Here is an 18,003-nt window from a genome sequence, read left to right on the forward strand (position 1 = left end):
AGGCAGCCTCTGCTCCCTGGTAGGGGGTCGGGGAGAGACAGAAATGTCAGCAGGCGTGACAAACCAGTGTCACCAGAGCTGAGCCTGAGGTAGCACTGGAAGCTGGGCGCAGTAGGGGGATGTTCTAGGAAGAGGTGACTCAGGATGACTTCTGAAGGAAGGGGAAGGCCCTCCAGGCAGAGCGGCTTGTGTGGGAAACGGTCCGATGCCTGAGAGTTCCAGGTGTGCTCTAGGAACTGCAAGGAACTTTCCTGAGAGATGGTGCCAGGGGCCGCCAGATGAGCTCTGAGCCGTCGGGTCTTGAACAGATGGATGGCGTTGGGACCACTGCGAGGACTTCGTGTTTAGGAGATGGCAAGTTTGGGGCAGAGGAGAGCAAGGGTCAAAGCCTGGAGTTAGGCTGGCAGGTGGCAGGGTTCAGCTGAAGAAAGGGGAGCTTTGGGGCATTCAGAGAGAAGTCTGACGCTCTTCCGCACCCGAAGGATAGAACCGGAGCGGGCAGCGGGTGGGCTGAGTCGATTTCCAAAGGAGATGCTTCCCCTGCGAAAGGGAAACATGGCCCTGGGGGGTGGATTGGGTCACTGGGAGAGACACCTGAACAGCCCAAGGGAGGAGGCGTGGGAAAGCCACAGCCTCGGGGCTCTGTCTCCTCCCTCCGACGGTGAGATTCCCCAGCGGGGCTAGGGGACCCCGAGATGTCAGGCCCGCGAGCGCGAGCGGATCAGACCTCTTGGCCCTGCGGGATCCGGGGTCACTGCGGACCTCCAAGTCCCGCCCCTCAGGTCCCGCCCCCAAAGGCGGGGGGAGTGGCCGGCCAGGTGCCCTCCTGGCACCTGTGCACCTCTCCACGGGGGAAGGGCGTGCAGATGCGCTAGGAAGGGAGGAGGGGGGAGAGAGGGAGCGAGGGAGAGAGAGAGAGAGAGAGAGAGAGAGAGAGAGAGAGAGAAAGCGCGCCCCGGCGTCGCCATGGAAACTAGGCGGTGGACGGGTCCTGGAGCCGGGAAGGAAGGAGAAAGCGAGGGAGTGGGCACCGTGGCCTCCGCGCGTGGCCAAGGGCAGGCGCCGGGTCGGGTCTCCCGGGAGGAGTTAGGGAACACCGGGCAGTTCTCACTGATGGTTCCTGGTGACGCAAGGAGCTCGTGTGTGCAGGCGAAGTTTTCCGGGGTGAGTGTGTCAGCGCGTGTCTGGGTTTGTGCCTGTGTGTGAGTGCGCACGTGGGCACGGGCGTGTGGGCGAGACTGTCCGTGCAAGATGCGGGTGCCAGTCTGCGTGCCCGTAACTGTGTGCGTGCACTCGTGTGCTTCCCTAAGTGTGCCCCGGCGGGCGGGCCCCGGCGGCCGAGTCCCGCCCCTCCCCAGCCGGCCCCCCGGCCCCCCCGGCCCCTCCCGCCCCCCGCCGCCGCCGCCGGCTGCCTCCGCGCCTCTAACTCGCTCACCCCCTCCTCCCGCACTTTCTCGGGCTCTCCCTCCCGCTCGGCGCGCACCGCCGGACTCCGCGCTCTCCTCGCCGGCCGCCCTGGGCATCGCCACCGCCCAGTCTGCACCCGCCGTCTTCCCCAGTGCCTGGGCACCTGTTGGCGGCACAAAGACAGGTGCAGGGGTTTGGGTCGCCGGGGGCGAAGGTGAGGGTGTGTGCGTTAGCCTCGCTGTGCCTGCGGGGGAGGGGGGGGAGATCTCTCGAGACTGCGATTTCTGGCTCCTCTGGAGAGCCAGTCTCAGGAGGAGGCATCTGAGGAAGGGGACCCCAGCTTGGGCTGCAGGGGTGGGGGGCCAGGCAGCTAGGCAGACCCTGGGACTGGATGGACAGTGGGAAGCAAACATCCAGGGGTGGGTGACACGGACCAGACAAGCGCCTGCTGCAGGATGGAGAGACCTCGGAGAAACAGAGGAGACCTATGGGCGGCTTGGGGGAATAGGCAGGGCCCAGGAGCCAACAGAAGCCCCGAATGAGGGGCAGGAGCTGGGGAGATGACAAAGGCACAATCTAGGGGTGAGTAGGCAAGGCTGAAGTGGACCCAGGACCTCTCTGGGTGGAGTGGGCTGACAGCCGGACCCCTGTGGAGCAAGGTCGGGGGCCTGGAGGAACCAGGCCTCCTGCCTGCCCATCAACTGACACGGGCCAACCTCTCCCTGGACACCTCGAGAGGGAGGCCACAGACAGGGGAGGGCGCTGCCTGGCCCTCCACCAGCAGACCACACCTCAGGGACAAGGAGTGGGCAGTGGGCTCACACACCCCCACCTCCCTCCTCCCCCCAGACAAGGGTGCTGCATGAGGGGCCGCAGGGGTGACCGCATGACCATCAACATCCAGGAGCACATGGCCATCAACGTGTGCCCCGGGCCCATCCGGCCCATCCACCAAATCTCTGACTACTTCCCCCGCCGGGCACCAGGACCTGAAGGGGGCCATGGGGGCTTTGGGGAGGCCCCTGCTCGGCTGGCTCCCCTGGCCCTGGGCCCCCCTGCAGCCCTCCGTGGGGCCACCACGCCTGAGGACGGAGCTGAGGTGGACAGCTATGACTCAGATGATGCCAGTGAGTCCGGGGACTTGAAGGGCCCAGGGTGCTAATGGGGCCTCCAGGCTTGTGGGAAGTGGACGGAACCCTGCTGGGGGTGTGTGTGTGGGGGGAGGGGTAAGGCAACGGGCACTGCCACTACAGCTGCAGTCAGTGTGGAGATTACAGCTTTAGCAAGGCTCAATATTCAATATTTCTGCTGAGACAACCACCCACACAGCCCATGCAGGAACCCAGACATACACACACTTGCAGGCTGACATACAGAAACACGCACACACCTGCGCAGCCAGCCCACCCCGCCGGCCTGCCCACTGGTCTTTCACACACCTGCTTTACACACTGACTCACGCTCCCTCTTTTCTCTCCTTCAGCCGCCCTGGGCATGCTGGAGTTTGACCTTCTCTACGACCAGGCCTCCTGCACTCTGCACTGCAGTATCCTCAGGGCTAAGGTGGGCAGTCCCCACCCCCCAAGCCCCAGCTCTGCCTGCCTCCCACCTGGGAGCTGCAGGTTTCCACGCTCCCTTCCCTTCTCCAGGCTGGACCCCTGCTCCTCCCCCACATTCCCCTCCCCCTAGGGATTCCTCTTCTTGGCTCTCAACACCCCAAGGATCCGATCTGCTCTGCAGAGGCAGGGCCAGGAGCCCCCAGACCGCTTTCCTCCCCACCTCTCTAGGGCCTCAAGCCCATGGATTTCAATGGCCTGGCTGACCCCTATGTCAAGCTGCACCTGCTGCCTGGAGCCTGCAAGGTAATAGCCTCCTCCCTCCCTGAGCCTGACCCAGCTTGTGGGTCTGTCCTCAGCCTTCATTCGGCCTCTGTGGGCCTAGGGGACATGTCCTGAGAACTGTTCATCCCCACACCTCAGGCCAATAAGCTGAAAACTAAGACGCAGAGGAACACTCTGAATCCCGTGTGGAACGAGGACCTGACATACAGTGGAATCACGGGTGACGACATCAGCCACAAAGTGCTCAGGTGAGGGACTCAGCCTCCCTACTACCAAGGATCCCAGCTCAGCACCGCCTCCGGGACAGGGCATTGGAACCACCTTGGTTTGATCTACTCCTATTAAAACCCCTCTCAAAGATGCTCAAGTATAATCAGTGGTTGCCCATCCCTTTTGGCAGCAGGCCCAAAATGCTTCCCTGGTATTTCTGCCCCCAAATATCTTCTACTGCTCCTCCAACAGGGGACTGCTCTCATCTGACTGGTCAGGTCATTACTCCTACCTCTGCCTGTTGTCTCTTCTACCAGGAAAGTGCTGCCTCTTCCTGCTCCTTTTTCTCCCACCCTAAACTTCACTCATTATTTGAGGCCCTGCCTCCTGAAAGCGTTCCCTGGCCGACAGCCTTTTTCAGAGCTCCTGACTTAAGTCAGACCTATGCAGTGGAGGCCTGCCCATTCTGTTGCCTGTGTCCCCCCAACATCTCTAAGGAGTGGAGTATTTTTCCCCCTTTTTTTTGAGGATGGGAGATAGTGAGACAGACTCCCACATGTGCTCCGACTGAGGGGGATCCTCCGGCAAACTTGGGCCAATGCTCCAATCAACCAAGCTACTTTTAGCACCTGAGGCTGATGCACTCTGACCAGTCAAGCTATCCTCAGGGCCCAGGGCCAATGCTTGAACCCATCGAGCCACTGGTTACAGAAAGGGAAGAGGGAGAGGAGAGTCGATAGTCACTTCTGTGTGCCCTGACTGGGAATTGAACCCAGAATGTCCATACCCCTGGCCAACGCTCTATATATTGAGCAAACCAGCCAGGGCTCATTTTGTTTTTTGTTAGAGAGGAGTAGGGGAAGGGAGAGAGATGAGAAGCATCTACTCGAACTTGCATCATTTGTAATTGTTCATTGATTGCTTCTCATGTGCCTTGCCAGGGAGCCTCCGGCTGAGCCAGTGACCCCTTGCTCAAGCCAGCGACCTTGGGTTTTAAACTGGTAACCCCTGCGCTAAAGCTGGTGAGCCTGTGCTCAAGCCAGTGACCTTGGGGTTTTGAACCTGGGACCTCAGCATCCCAGGTCGATGCTCTACCCACTGTGTCTCCACCAGTTCGGGCAAAGAAGTGAAGTCTTAAGGGATAGGAAACTCGCTCAGTCATCCTGGGAGATGGAGCTGTGGGGACAGTTCCTGGTGGGGCGTTAAGGGCAGAAAAACCTAGGTTCCTCAGAGAACTTTCCTTTGTTCTTGGGCAATAGGGAGCCATGGAAGTTTGCATTAGGGTAGAAGCATGTTCATGTTTTATTTATTAAATTTATTGATTTGAGAGAGGAAGGGAGACAGAAACACCCATCTGTTTCTGTATGTGTCCTGACCCAGAATTGAACCTGCAACCCTTGCATATCAGGATGGTGCTTTAACCAGCTGAGCTATCCAGCCAGGGCAGGGCTGCGTTTTTGAGTTCACCTTGATGTTGGGTGTGAGGTGGACCAGAGAGGACAGAGGCAGAAACCAGAAAGGCTAGGCCCGGATTTCAGATGCGAGAGAATGCAGTGGGACCCCGCCCTGGGCTGTGCATTTTACATTTATTTCACTTGATCCTCATAATAGTTTTAGAAGGTGGGTAGTCATCATCTCTGCTTGATAGATGGGAACTGAGGCTTCAGGAGGTTCACTTGCCCAAGGTTACATAGTGGCTAGATTAGTGGCGGAGCCGGGAATTGAACACTCCTACATGCTGCAGCCACTCCAGCGTTTCACGGCAGAAGGGCGTGCAGGGGGCTGTGCGAGGGGATGATGGAAGTAAAAACAATCACCCCTTATCTCTGGCCTCACGAGTCTCTCCCAGGCTGCTCCCTGCTCCACAAAGAAGGGGACAAGAGCTCCAGAGGAGGCGTGGGTGCCCGTGGCTCTTCAAGGCCCTTCTATCTCTTCCACCCTAAATCCACAACCCACGCCCACCAGCGCACACCCTATGCAGGTTCAGTAGGGTCCTGTCTGCAGCACCTGAATGGAGGGGGGTGGGTGGAGAGGGTCCCCAAGGTTTCATGAGGGCTTCCTGAAGGAGTAAACCCTGACGGCCCAGGCACAGCCTTGCAGCTGTAAGGAACAGGGCAAATCAAAGCATCTTTCTCAGGCCCAGGCCTGGCACTCAGCACACAGCCTGTGAGACAGCCCACTTCTCAGGTGGGGTACAGAGTATTTACGGCAGAGTGGGACCAGCCTCAGGTGCGCAGGGTTCCACGAGAGGCACTTTCTCACTGGAGTGGGGCTCAGGGACCCCAAGGGCCTTGACCTTGCAGTTTTCTGCCAGGATCTCCGTGTGCGACGAGGACAAGCTGAGCCACAACGAGTTCATCGGGGAGATCCGCGTACCCCTCCGCCGCCTCAAGCCTTCACAGAAGAAGCACTTTAATATCTGCCTCGAGCGCCAGGTCCCGGTCCGTGCGGGGCTGTAGGGCACCACGGGGAGGGGGCCCTGGGGAGGCCGGGTTTCTAGAACCTTCTCTCTGCCCTCAGCTGGCTTCACCCTCTTCCATGTCGGCAGCACTGAGGGGCATCTCCTGTTACCTGAAGGAGGTAAGGCACCCCACGAGGACTGGTCCGGGCGGGGGGTGCTCAAGCCGCTGGCTGAGCCCCGTGTCCGCCCTGAAGCTAGAGCAGGTGGAGCAGGGGCCAGGGCTGCTGGAGGAGCGGGGGCGCATCCTGCTGAGCCTCAGCTACAGCTCACCGCGCCGGGGGCTGCTGGTGGGAATCGTCCGCTGTGCCCACCTGGCTGCCATGGACGTCAACGGCTTCTCTGACCCCTACGTCAAGACGTGAGCCCCCTGCCCCAAGACCTGCCCTCCTCTGCCCTCCCCAGGAAGCCTCATTCGCCCCGTCCTCTGGGGTCTGGCCTACCCCTGACCACCCCGGCCTCACCTTCTGGGCAGGTACCTGAGGCCAGACGTGGATAAGAAGTCCAAACATAAAACATGTGTGAAGAAGAAGACTCTCAACCCAGAATTTAATGAGGTGAATGGGTCAGGGCCTAGCTTCAACAGGGAAGGGAGGCCGGTCTCTGTAAGTGGGAGGGGTAGGGCAATGCCTCATGGAAGGTGTGGCTTGCCCTGTCCCAGGAGTTTTTCTATGAGATGGATCTCTCAGCTCTGGCCACCAAGACTCTGGAAGTCACAGTCTGGGACTATGACATTGGCAAATCCAACGACTTCATTGGTGAGGGAGGAGCTGGCTGGGTGGTGTTGATGGAGGGCCGACTGGCAGTGCGAGAAACCCTGATTTTGCCTCCCCTGCACCCCAGGTGGTGTGTCCCTAGGGCCAGGCGCCCGGGGAGAGGCCTGGAAGCACTGGACTGACTGTCTGCAGCAGCCAGACTCGACCCTGGAGCGCTGGCACACCCTGACCAGCGAGCTGCCCGCCGCCGCCGGGGCTCTGCCCTCAGCCTGAGCGGGGTGAGCAGCTGCCCGGCACAGGCCCTGCAGGGCCCAGGCCAGTCCCCAAACTTCGCACGAGTGTGTTGCACGTTTACACGGGGTGAACGCCCCGCCCCGCACTACCTGTCTTACTTTGTGAGAGTCTCTGTGAATGTGGGTCTGTCTTCTTGTGAGGGACTGTGGAGATCTATGTTCACATATGCAAACTTCCTCCTGCCTGACTCGCTACTACATGCAAATATGCAAACCACCGGCCCTGTGCACACCTGCAGGGGGCGCCCTGCCCACGCCCCCGCCCCCAGGCCCGCCACTGCTCCTCTTCCGCCTCTCCAGGCTGCCCGGCCCCTCCACCAACAGGGAGGAGGTCGGATTAGGGGGGGTTTGGAGGAGAGTTTCCAAACAAGAAAAAGGCAAAACCCCAAAAAGCCACTCTTTTAATACAGAATCTTTGTTTAAAACAAAACACCTAGCCCTGTGCAGTTGCCCTTTTAAAGGAGGGGGTGCACCACAGGGTCTCTGCCTCTGGAGAGGTGGCAGATGTTCCCAGACACTTATTTAAATAACTGTCCCCAGGATGGGGCCAGGGCGTGAGGGCAGGCCTCGGCCTCCCTGAAGAGGGGCCCACCTTCCAGGGAACATTGTGCATGTTTACGCCTTTTCCGATTGTGTCAGTGGCCGCAGCATGGCAACTGGGTGTCAATAAATGTCTCTGTGGAAGCCGGGGGCTCGTGTGTGCCAGACAGGGGCTCGGGCAGACGGGTCACTCCGGGATGTCGATCACCAGGTCATCATCCCCGTCCAGGGCATCGTCCCCGCTGCCCGCATCGCTGAACATCTGCCGTGGGACTGCGCTCAGGATCGTGGGCGGGGGCATCTTAGAGGGTGGCAGCGGGGCCAGGGCTGCTCCCACCCCAGGCCCAGAGCCCCGGCTGGGGAAGGTCAGCGGCCCTCCCACCGGGCAGTCGGGGGGACCCACCGCCATCTGCAGCAGGGGAGGAAAGAAACACAGGGAGGGGCTGTCAGGGGGGAACGGGACTTCCAGGAGGCTGGCACTGTCCCTTAGGCAGTTCTGGGGGATGGGGAGGGGCAAAGGCTCATTCAAGGGGTACTGGGCCCAGTGGGCTAACCATGCTGGAACCAGGGGCCTGCTTCACCGTGGCTCCTTCAGTCTCAAACAGCAAGTGCCTAGGGGTAAGGGGTAGTGATGGAGGCGGTGGGGGGGGACTTCGGAAAGGCTGGGCCCTGCCCTCACCACAGAGGCACTTTGGCAGCCCCTGTGCCCTGTGATGGCAGCCAGAGCAGAGCCAGCCTGGAGTGCCTGCTTCTGAGCACCTCACACACCAGTTGCCACAGTGGCCTCCCCTCCCCTTCCTGCTGTGGACTCACTGGTATGGAGGGTGCCCTAGGGCTTTAAGCCCTCCTTGAGACCCCACAGACACCGGCCTCAGCCAGGCCCCCAGCTCAGCTCACACGGAGCTGGGCTTTCCTAGCTTTCTTTCCAGTTAGTCCAGGAACCAGCCTAACTGGACCTTCCTGGCCTGACTGGACCCCCGCCGTCAGCCTCTCCTGGACCCTGCCCCTGCCCCACAGTGGGGCCAGTGAGCCCTCTAAACCCAGGGAGCTGGTCATTCCTCCACTAGGGGCCTCAGGCTCCGGGCTGCCCCTAGGACAGGCAGTGCTGAGTGCCCAGAACAGGCCAGTTCCTCCACCCGGAGTGGAGCAGCCTTTCCTATTAGTCAGAAGTCCTGCTTTTTCCTCTGAGGCTGGAAAGTGGCCTCTGTCCTGCCCACCCCTCCAGCCGCACCCCACCCAGGTCCTTACACTCCTGCCCACAGGAAGCTCTGTGGCTTCATGTTTTGCCTGTGAGCACAGACTACTGTTGATTTCTGTAGTGACTTCTGACCACCCTGACCACCCCGGACGGGAGGACACATCATGAACCAGAGGAGAAACCGAGACTGCCAGGTCCCCACTGGGCGCTGTGCAGTCTGGCTCTGGGGTGAGGGTGGCAGCAAATGCCTATGTGTGGCCTTCACAGTGGCTATTCTAACTGCTTCCCCCCATCCAGCCCTCACGGCCTCGTCTCTGCTTCTCCAGGAGCCCCCATCCTCTCTGTTCTTCCTGGGGTGGCACGGAAGGCCAGAGTGGTTCTTAACCAGGGCCCGCAGCGCAGGGTGCAGCCAGGACTGCCGAGGACAGGAGGCCCAGCTCTGACCAGCACCCCTGCCCCCGTCCCGGGCTCCCATGTGTACACGAAGGAGCGAACACACATGCATGGCTGGAAAGAAAACAGGACTGTTCCCCTGTTCTGGCTACTACTCTTAATCTCCACTCTAGTTACCATGCCCTAACCTTGCTGGGACTTCCTCAGTGGCCTCAAGTGACCAATAGCAGCTACGATCTATATACGGCTTACCAGGGACCAGGCACTGGGCCAAACTTTCTCTCCCTCAACTCATTTTGTCATGATCCCACAAGAATGCTGAAGCTCAGAGTTAAATGACACGCCCAAGGTCACATGGAGGAGCTGGGATTCCAGTCCAGCCACGTCTGACCCTCTGACCGAGTCATCGGCTGTTAACTAACCTGTGTCAGTATTCACACCCTCCCTCCCCTCAGACTTGCTCATTCCAGTCTGCTCCTGTAAGTCACCGGAGACTTCAGTGACCCGCCAGCCCCACAGACCCTCCGCATCGGAACAGCAGGCCTTCTTTGACCTCCCCCCAGCTTTCTTTCCAATGTTGCTCTCTTTTCACTCCTGCTCCAGCCCAAACCACACTTTCCCATGTCCTCAGTCTTCCTTCCACCACTGCCTCTGTGTCTAATATCAGGGCTCGAATGTTACCTCTTCTTTGAGGCCTTCGTTAATTTATTCCTCTCTCCCAACCAACACTTTCTCTCCTGTACGTCTAGAACGTGGCTCCCCAACACTCCTCTATTTGAGGACCCAACATCTCAGGAAACGTCACACTGCCATGCCCATGCCATACCACACCTCTGCCACAGGCCCTGGGCTTCACTGGCCCTTGCCATCTGCGCCATCCTGCCTTACAGGCCAGGAACAAGAACGCTGGTAGGCAGAGTGAAGGGTCAGTACATCACCCATTACATACCCATTTTTCAGGCTGAAGCCCAAGGTCACTCAGGAAGTGTGGCAGAGCTGGGATACAAATTCTAGGACCCACACTCAACACCACCACAAAGTATCCCGCTTCACTTCTGACTCCAGAAGCCTGAGCCAGCAGTCCACCCAAGCTGAGCGCCGTCCAGCGGGCACCTGCTCCTCTGACTCCAGAAGCCTGAGCCAGCAGTCCACCCAAGCTGAGCGCCGTCCAGCCGGGCACCTGCTCCTCTGACTCCAGAAGCCTGAGCCAGCAGTCCACCCAACCTGAGCACCGTCCAGCCGGGCACCTGCTCCTCTGACTCCAGAAGCCTGAGCCAGCAGTCCACCCAAGCTGAGCGCCGTCCAGCCGGGCACCTGCTCCTCTGACTCCAGAAGCCTGAGCCAGCAGTCCACCCAAGCTGAGCGCCGTCCAGCCGGGCACCTGCTCCTCTGACTCCAGAAGCCTGAGCCAGCAGTCCACCCAAGCTGAGCGCCGTCCAGCTGGGCACCTGCTCCTCTGACTCCAGAAGCCTGAGCCAGCAGTCCACCCAAGCTGAGAGCCGTCCAGCCGGGCACCTGCTCCTCCGACTCCAGAAGCCTGAGCCAGAAGTCCACCCAAGCTGAGAGCCGTCCAGCCGGGCACCTGCTCCTCCGACTCCAGAAGCCTGAGCCAGCAGTCCACCCAAGCTGAGCGCCGTCCAGCCGGGCACCTGCTCCTCTGACTCCAGAAGCCTGAGCCAGCAGTCCACCCAAGCTGAGCGCCGTCCAGCTGGGCACCTGCTCCTCTGACTCCAGAAGCCTGAGCCAGCAGTCCACCCAAGCTGAGAGCCGTCCAGCCGGGCACCTGCTCCTCCGACTCCAGAAGCCTGAGCCAGAAGTCCACCCAAGCTGAGCGCCGTCCAGCCGGGCACCTGCTCCTCTGACTCCAGAAGCCTGAGCCAGCAGTCCACCCAAGCTGAGCGCCGTCCAGCGGGCACCTGCTCCTCCGACTCCAGAAGCCTGAGCCAGCAGTCCACCCAAGCTGAGAGCCGTCCAGCCGGGCACCTGCTCCTCTGACTCCAGAAGCCTGAGCCAGCAGTCCACCCAACCTGAGCACCGTCCAGCCGGGCACCTGCTCCTCCGACTCCAGAAGCCTGAGCCAGCAGTCCACCCAAGCTGAGAGCCGTCCAGCCGGGCACCTGCTCCTCCGACTCCAGAAGCCTGAGCCAGCAGTCCACCCAAGCTGAGAGCCGTCCAGCCGGGCACCTGCTCCTCTGACTCCAGAAGCCTGAGCCAGCAGTCCACCCAAGCTGAGAGCCGTCCAGCCGGGCACCTGCTCCTCCGACTCCAGAAGCCTGAGCCAGCAGTCCACCCAAGCTGAGAGCCGTCCAGCCGGGCACCTGCTCCTCCGACTCCAGAAGCCTGAGCCAGCAGTCCACCCAACCTGAGAGCCGTCCAGCCGGGCACCTGCTCCTCCGACTCCAGAAGCCTGAGCCAGCAGTCCACCCAAGCTGAGCGCCGTCCAGCCGGGCACCTGCTCCTCCGACTCAGAGCGGGAGGGGCACTGCACCTGTGCGTCCGGTTTCCTGGGGCCGAGTGCGCGGACCTCTTCTCTCCCCATCCACTCTCACCTGCCAATCACACTCGCCCCCGTGCTGATGATCTCCGAGCACGTACCCCACAAGTCCCAGGCTGGTAGCCAGCTGTCTTGGTGGCATCTCCAGATAGCATTTCAACATGTTCAAAATCAAACTCCTCCCCTTCTCTCCCAGAGCTGCTCCTCCCAGTCCTCACTTCCTCCGGCCAGAAACCCGGGTCATCCTTGACTTCTTTCTCACAGCCCATCCTGGTCTTCCTGCGGCTCCTTCTTTGAAGCAGACTCTTGATCCACTTTCCACCCTTTCTACTGCTGTTTCGTGCACGGCAGCGGCGCCTCGCTGGTCTCAGTTCCACCCTGACCCCTCCCTCGCCCTGCCCTCCGCAGTCTCCTCTCCACACAGCAGTGTCAGCCATTTCGTTAACACGTAGCCCAGGTCAGACTCCCTCGGCCCCCTCTCTCCAGTCTCCCTGTTTGATCACCGTACAAGCCAAAGTCACTGCGCAGCTACAAGGCCAGACACAAGCTCGCCCCTCAGTAACTCCGCTGACCTGCTCTCTAACCACTCTCCCCCTTTCCATCAATCACACTAAACTCTGGGCTCCTTCCTGGGCCTTGAACAGGCCAACCTGTGCCCCCCACCCGCACCCCGCTACCAGGGCCTTTGCACTGATTCCTCTTCCTGACTGAAACACTTCCTCAGAGAACCACATGGCTTGTTCTTATTTCATTTAAGACTCTGGTCAAAGAAAACACCCCAGTCTACCCAACCATAAGCGTCGGCCGCATCTTCTCCGTGCTTCCCATCCTCGCCACCTGGCTCGTTTTCCACACTGACACCTAGTTACCTAGTTTACTTTCTGCCTATCTTGCTAAAACGTGAGCTCCAAAGGCAGAGATCTGTTGTGTTCACTATTGTGCCCGCAGCGCCTAGCACAGTGCCTGGTACACAGCACTCACGCCATAAATCCTCGCTGCTAACATGTAGCTCGATCACGCCCGACAGAGCAGAGCCTGAGGCCTGCAGGGGGAAAGCCCTGCTCGAGGGCCCGCAGTTCTAACGGGCGTGGCCTTGACTTAATTCCAGACCCACAGCTTCACCCTCCCTCCGGGCTGCCTGGCACCACCGCAGAGGTGTGAGCACGAGCCTGGCCCCCAGTCAGGCTGCGGCCGCGCACGGGCAGGACCCTCGGCATCTCCACTCGGGGTCCTCCGAGGCTGGGCCTGCTGTGCTTTATCTCCGCATCAAGCCTGTGCGCCGGAACTCCTCGGACCTGCCTCTCAGGACCTAGCCCTGGGCAGAACCCCCAGCAGCCCCAAATCAATCCTTCAAAACTCTCGGGTAGGCCCCCAGCCCGTCTTGAGCCTCCCTCAAATGGCTCTCCTGCCGTTCTGGCCCCTCCCTAATGCCCCCAAATCAGGGTACCTTGAGTTTCCGGGGCAGGCGGGGTCGTTTCTCCCGCTTGGGCCTCAGGGGGCTGGGCTCGGGCAGCTGCAGGGCCAGGTAGTCAGAAGGGAATGGGGGGTAGGGGGGGGAAGCCAGCTGCAGGTGGGAGTGGGGGGATGGAGATGGGAAGTGAAATGGATGGGGGGGTGAAGGGAGAAAATGCAAACAGGAAGGAGAATGGAAAAACAAGAGATGGTGATGAGTGTGGCTTCTGAGAACAGAAGGGGACGGGACAGCAGCAGGACTTCGTCCTGGGGTCTGCTCCCCTCAGTCACAGCTGTCCCCCACTCCTACGCCGGGGAACTGGGCAGCCTGACTCACACCCTCCATGGGATGCGTGCTGGACAGACCCAGACTGATGTCCCCAGAGCTGGGCCGGCTTCGGCCTGAGGCCTGGCTCCTCTGCCCAAATGATGCCCACCTTCCCAGGCACCTTAGTTACCCATTCTGGACCCCAACTCACCGAGCTCAGGTATGGGGAGGGGGCCCCGGAGGCCTGAAGGGGAAACCCTGTTGAAGGAGGCAGAGAGAGGCTGGAGGGAGAGGGCGCACCCCCCATTGGAGGGCTTCTCTTCCTGGAGAAAGCACAGGAGAGGGGTCAGAAGCAGCTAGGAGGCCCAGGTGCTCCCCAACCCCCGCCCCCAGAAAAAGAATGATGGCTTCTTCTCACCTTTTAGGGGCTGGCGTGTCTGACAACTTGGGTGTCCCCTCTGTCTCGCTGTTATCCGAAGATGCAGTGGCATCTGAGTCTGGGGGAGGGGGCGCTGGTCAGTGGGGAGGGCTCCTTTCTGTCTCTGACGATATAATCTCAACTCCACAGAAGGGCCCCAGGGAATCGGGCACCCCAGCTGATGCACACATGCTGTTCTGGGGAGCCCACAAATTCCCCCACTCCTTAAAATGCCCTTTACAACTGAGTTCCACAAACACTCCCTGTCCAGGTTCCTCCACGGCAACACATTTGCCGAGCACTTACTACACGCCAGGCTAGGACCAGGCACTTCACACTCACTGCCTGTCCTTGTATCCACAACCAGCCAGGAACGAAGGGGAGGGCCTCCCCCCCACTTTCCAGATGAGGCCACTGAGGCTGAGAGGAAGGTGCGGGCTGGACCTGAGCCCAGATCGCTGACTCCCTGACCATTTTATGCCATTCTCTCCTTATTCACCTCTAAGCTGCCTTCAGCTCCTAACTCTGCTCCACTCTGTGTATCCAGGGTCTAACCCCCAAATTTCTCCTACTTTTATTCACTGCCCCGAAATGCCTCCACCTAGAAGGCCCATCATTCTTTTGACAAATAACTGTTACATGTGATATGTGCCTTTCTCAATTTCTTAGCTGATATATCCTTTAAGAAGCAAATTAGGCCCTGGCCGGTTGGCTCAGCGGTAGAGCGTCGGCCTGGCGTGCGGGGGACCCGGGTTCAATTCCCGGCCAGGGCACACAGGAGAGGCGCCCATTTGCTTCTCCGCCCCCCCTCCTTCCTCTCTGTCTCTCTCTTCCCCTCCCGCAGCAGAGGCTCCATTGGAGCAAGGATTGCCCGGGCGCTGGGGATGGCTCCTTGGCCTCTACCCTAGGAGCTAGAGTGGCTCTGGTCGCGGCAGAGCGACGCCCCGGAGGGGCAGAGCGTTGTCCCTGGTGGGCGTGCCGGGTGGATCCTGGTCGGGCGCATGCGGGAGTCTGTCTGACTGTCTCTCCCCGTTTCCAGCTTCAGAAAAATACAAAAATAAAAAAAATAAAAAAATAAAATAAAAAAAAAGAAGCAAATTAAAGCCCTGGCTGGTTGGCTCAGAGTAGAGCATTGGCCTGGTATGTGGATGTTCCAGGTTCAATTCCCGGTCAGTGCACACAGGAGAAGCGACTGTCTGGTTCTGCACCCCTCTCCCTCCTCTCTCTTCTCTTCCTGCAACCATGGCTTGAATGGTTGGAGCAAGTTGGCCCTGGGAGCTGAGGATGGCACCATGGCCTTGTCTCAGGTGCTAAAACAGCTTGGTTGTCGAGCAGCAGAACAGTGGCCCAAAATGGGCAGAGCATCACCCAGCAGGTTGCTTGCTGGGTGGATCCTGGTCGGGACACATGCAGGAGTCTATTTTTCTGCCTCCCCGCCTCTCACTTAAAAAAATAAAGTAACAAATTAATATACATGTCTAATCACTACTGTATACCTAAAACTAATATTGTACATCAAATACAAATAAAAACGGGGGGAAAAAAGCATAATTTAATGCTATCTCTTTGAGAAGTCTTACAAGACTCTTCAGGCTCACTTAACTGCTGGCTCCTCCAAAACTCTGCTCTCATTTGTCATCGTTCTCCCTCCACTGTGCTAAAATATGTATATCATGTGCAGGTATTTACCTGACCAGACTGTGGGCTTCTCCAGACTGTGGCTTACGTGTTTATCCCTTGCTCCTCAGATGTGTCACACACTTCACTATGAACGTGCTGGTTCTCTCATGCTTCCTATCTTGAAATACCTCTCCAGCAGGAGTTAATTGGACTACCTCAGGGAAGGGACAAGCAGGCAATGAGAAGCCAGAATAAAAGCCAATGTTTTGCCATGACCTCTACATAAGCTAGCTTCTACCTACTTCGCTGACTTCATTTATCACCTACTATCCTCCTATAACATGTAAAAGGATAATGCTATGCGTTCAAATAAAACATTAGTTACAAAAACAAGCACCCCGGCTGAATGTCGTTTGCTGAGCCTGCTCCAGAATGCTGTATAGAGGCACCATAGAGAGGTAACTATATGTGACATGGCTTCTGAGGGTCCCACTCTGGAACAGGGCACAAATGCCAATTGCTGGGCTTTTTCAAACTGTGGGTCTCAGCTCATTTGTAGGTCACAAGGTCAATTTACTGGTTTGCAATCAGCATTCAATTAAAAAAAAGAAGAAGCAGTCTGAAAGGTATCAGCCCTGGCTGGTTAAAGCATCATCCTGACATGCAAAGGTCGCGGGTTTAGTCCCCCCGTCAGGGCACACGCAGGAGCAGATCGATGTTCCTGTCTCTCTCCCTTTCTCCTTTCCTCTCTCTAAAACCAACAATGAAAAAAATTTTAAAGTATCAGAAAAAGGTGTGTGCAGTAACCTTAACATTGTCCCATTAAATTTTGTTTCATAAGTATGTTAAATGGGACTTGGTCGTGATATAAAATATATTAATGATTGTAAATAGTGCTCAAAAATAGTTTGAAATCACTGCTTTACATGCTGCTTTAGCGCTTCTGCTCTTTAGACACCTGGTCTTTTCCGTTACCTCTGAGTGTTTGGACTTCCTTATTCCCTCTGTCTGGAAATCTCCAATCACCTCTTCTAAGACTGGTTTCTCCTTACCTGGGTTCAGCTCACACTCCACTTCCTAGAGGCCTTTCTTGGGAACTCTTGAGACACTGCCTGCTACCTGTTTCTATACAGTCTGCAAACTAAGAATGGCTTTCATATTTTCAAATGGTTGGGGAAAAAAGACAACTATTTTATGATGTGAAAATCATATAATAAACCATGTCAATTATACAAAATCTAAATTTCAGCGTCCATAAGTAAAGTTGTACTGAAACAGCCATGCTCGTTTATTTACATAGCACCTTTGGCTGCTCCTGCATGCCAATAGCAGAACTCACTAGTCGTGACAAAGACTGTAGGCTACGCAAAGCCTAAAATATTTGCTATCTGGCCCTTTACAGAAAAAAGTTTATCAATCCCTGCTCTATCCCAATTGCTACCACATAACCCTGACTGTTATTCCTTTCAAATCTAAAATTCTAATTTCCTGCTTACTTATTATCCCCAACAAGAATGCAAGAAACTTCATCCATTTTGGTCACCACGGTATCTGTGCACAGTACAGTGCCCGGAACACAGATGTTCAATAAATACTTAAGTGAAAGAAGAGCAGAGGCGGAGGGCAAGCAACGAGGCTTAAAGACCACTGGAAACGACACCAGCCTCCGCAGCCGAAAAGGAGGGGCTCCGGAAGCTCTCTGAAGGGCCAGGAACCGTGTCCACCCCCACGACCCCGCTCACCAGAAGAGTCTTCATCCACGTTCTCGTACTGCAGAAGCCGGTCTAGGAGGAAACTGAGGGTAGAGGCGGGGGAACACGAGTGTTGACTTCCACTTCAGCGACGTTCTCCCGGGCCCTTGTCCCGTCTGGCTGGCCCGCTGGGTCCCAGCCCCGGCCCCAAGCATCTGCGGCTCCCTTCTTGGATGGGGCGGGGACGTAGATCCACAGGGGCCTCATCGCCCGCGGGCCCCCCTGCTCCCCCACGGCGCGTCTTACCTCTTGTCCCGGGACACCTTCAGCAGTTTCCTCTGCGCCTTCCGCAGTTCCTCCTGAAAGCACTCGTGCTCCTGTATCACAGAGCGCGCGCTGAGCCGACGGGGGGCCGCATAGCGGCCCGCAACCCCGCGGCCGTCACCCGACCTCCGCTCGTGGGTCAGCTGAGGGACCGACCTCAGCCCCCACCACTCCGCCCCATCACTCACGTAGATGAGGAACTTGAGCTTCCGCTTCAGGTTCCGGTATTTCTTCTTGTAGTCCACTTCGCCGTCCGCCGGCCCGTTCATGACCGGCCCAGGGACCGGTACCCCAGCAACCGAGTTCCGCTACCCGGCGACGGCGCAGGACCGCCTCTCACGCCTCCGCTTCCGGAGACTAGGTAAACCTGTGTCCGCTGGGACTACAACTCCCGGCGGGCCCCGCGCCCAAGGATTTTAACCACACTCTTTGCCCTCTCAAGGAATACCGGGAAAGCAACTTGGTTTCAACGGGCTACGCTGAAGATGGTGTCGCCGAGGTCCTGACGTCACAAAGATGGCGAGCGCTGCAGGTAGCCCTTTCTTCTAAATATGCTCAGCGATTGGAATTCACAAGACTTTCCCCAGGGGGATTCGTGGTTTTCAGTAGAGATGTCCTTTTCTTCTGCTTTTGAAATCACAGTGGCATACCTGGGCCGTCACCAAAGACGGAGGTAGCGT

At 58.2% G+C, this 18,003-nt stretch overlaps 2 protein-coding genes across 5 annotated transcripts; one reads left to right on the forward strand and one right to left on the reverse strand.

Annotated features, from left to right (window-relative positions):
• The first annotated feature begins 1,033 nt into the window (after nt 1–1,033).
• Nucleotides 1,034–7,201, forward strand: DOC2A (double C2 domain alpha). 2 transcript variants are annotated; one of them, XM_066383219.1, is made up of 12 exons: nt 1,034–1,164; nt 1,537–1,591; nt 2,257–2,534; nt 2,891–2,970; nt 3,195–3,269; nt 3,387–3,496; nt 5,773–5,899; nt 5,979–6,038; nt 6,114–6,277; nt 6,392–6,473; nt 6,578–6,674; nt 6,760–7,201. In XM_066383219.1, the coding sequence occupies exons 3-12, from the start codon at nt 2,270–2,272 to the stop codon at nt 6,903–6,905; spliced, it is 1,206 nt and encodes a 401-aa protein (XP_066239316.1). In that variant the 5' UTR covers nt 1,034–1,164; nt 1,537–1,591; nt 2,257–2,269; the 3' UTR covers nt 6,906–7,201. The 2 variants fall into 2 exon arrangements, with proteins under 2 accessions (XP_066239316.1, XP_066239317.1); XM_066383220.1 differs by lacking the exon at nt 1,034–1,164 and having other exon boundaries at nt 1,521–1,591.
• Nucleotides 7,202–7,308: 107 nt separating this feature from the next.
• INO80E (INO80 complex subunit E) lies at nt 7,309–17,651 on the reverse strand. 3 transcript variants are annotated; one of them, XM_066383222.1, is made up of 7 exons: nt 17,512–17,651; nt 17,306–17,376; nt 17,051–17,103; nt 13,689–13,767; nt 13,482–13,593; nt 12,998–13,063; nt 7,309–7,874 (listed from the first exon to the last, which is right to left on the reverse strand). In XM_066383222.1, exons 1-7 carry the CDS (start codon nt 17,590–17,592, stop codon nt 7,653–7,655), a joined length of 684 nt encoding a protein of 227 aa, XP_066239319.1. In that variant the 5' UTR covers nt 17,593–17,651; the 3' UTR covers nt 7,309–7,652. The 3 variants fall into 3 exon arrangements, with proteins under 3 accessions (XP_066239319.1, XP_066239318.1, XP_066239320.1); XM_066383221.1 differs by having other exon boundaries at nt 12,998–13,114; XM_066383223.1 differs by lacking the exon at nt 12,998–13,063.
• Nucleotides 17,652–18,003: the final 352 nt, after the last annotated feature.

Source organism: Saccopteryx leptura, chromosome 4 (genome assembly GCF_036850995.1).
Source record: "Saccopteryx leptura isolate mSacLep1 chromosome 4, mSacLep1_pri_phased_curated, whole genome shotgun sequence".
NCBI lineage: Eukaryota > Metazoa > Chordata > Mammalia > Chiroptera > Emballonuridae > Saccopteryx > Saccopteryx leptura.

Bases quoted from the DNA above. Each gene is read 5' to 3' on its own strand.
- DOC2A (XM_066383219.1), top strand. From the start codon at position 2,270: ATGAGGGGCCGCAGGGGTGACCGCATGACCATCAACATCCAGGAGCAC. The intron at 2,535-2,890 runs GTGAGTCCGGGG...TCTCTCCTTCAG, and splicing joins CTATGACTCAGATGATGCCA to CCGCCCTGGGCATGCTGGAG. The intron at 3,270-3,386 runs GTAATAGCCTCC...CCCACACCTCAG, and splicing joins TGCTGCCTGGAGCCTGCAAG to GCCAATAAGCTGAAAACTAA.
- INO80E (XM_066383221.1), bottom strand. From the start codon at position 17,592: ATGAACGGGCCGGCGGACGGCGAAGTGGACTACAAGAAGAAATACCGG. The intron at 17,104-17,305 runs GTAAGACGCGCC...CTCTACCCTCAG, and splicing joins AAGGTGTCCCGGGACAAGAG to TTTCCTCCTAGACCGGCTTC. The intron at 7,875-12,997 runs GTACCCTGATTT...CCCCTGCTGCAG, and splicing joins GCCTGCCCCGGAAACTCAAG to ATGGCGGTGGGTCCCCCCGA.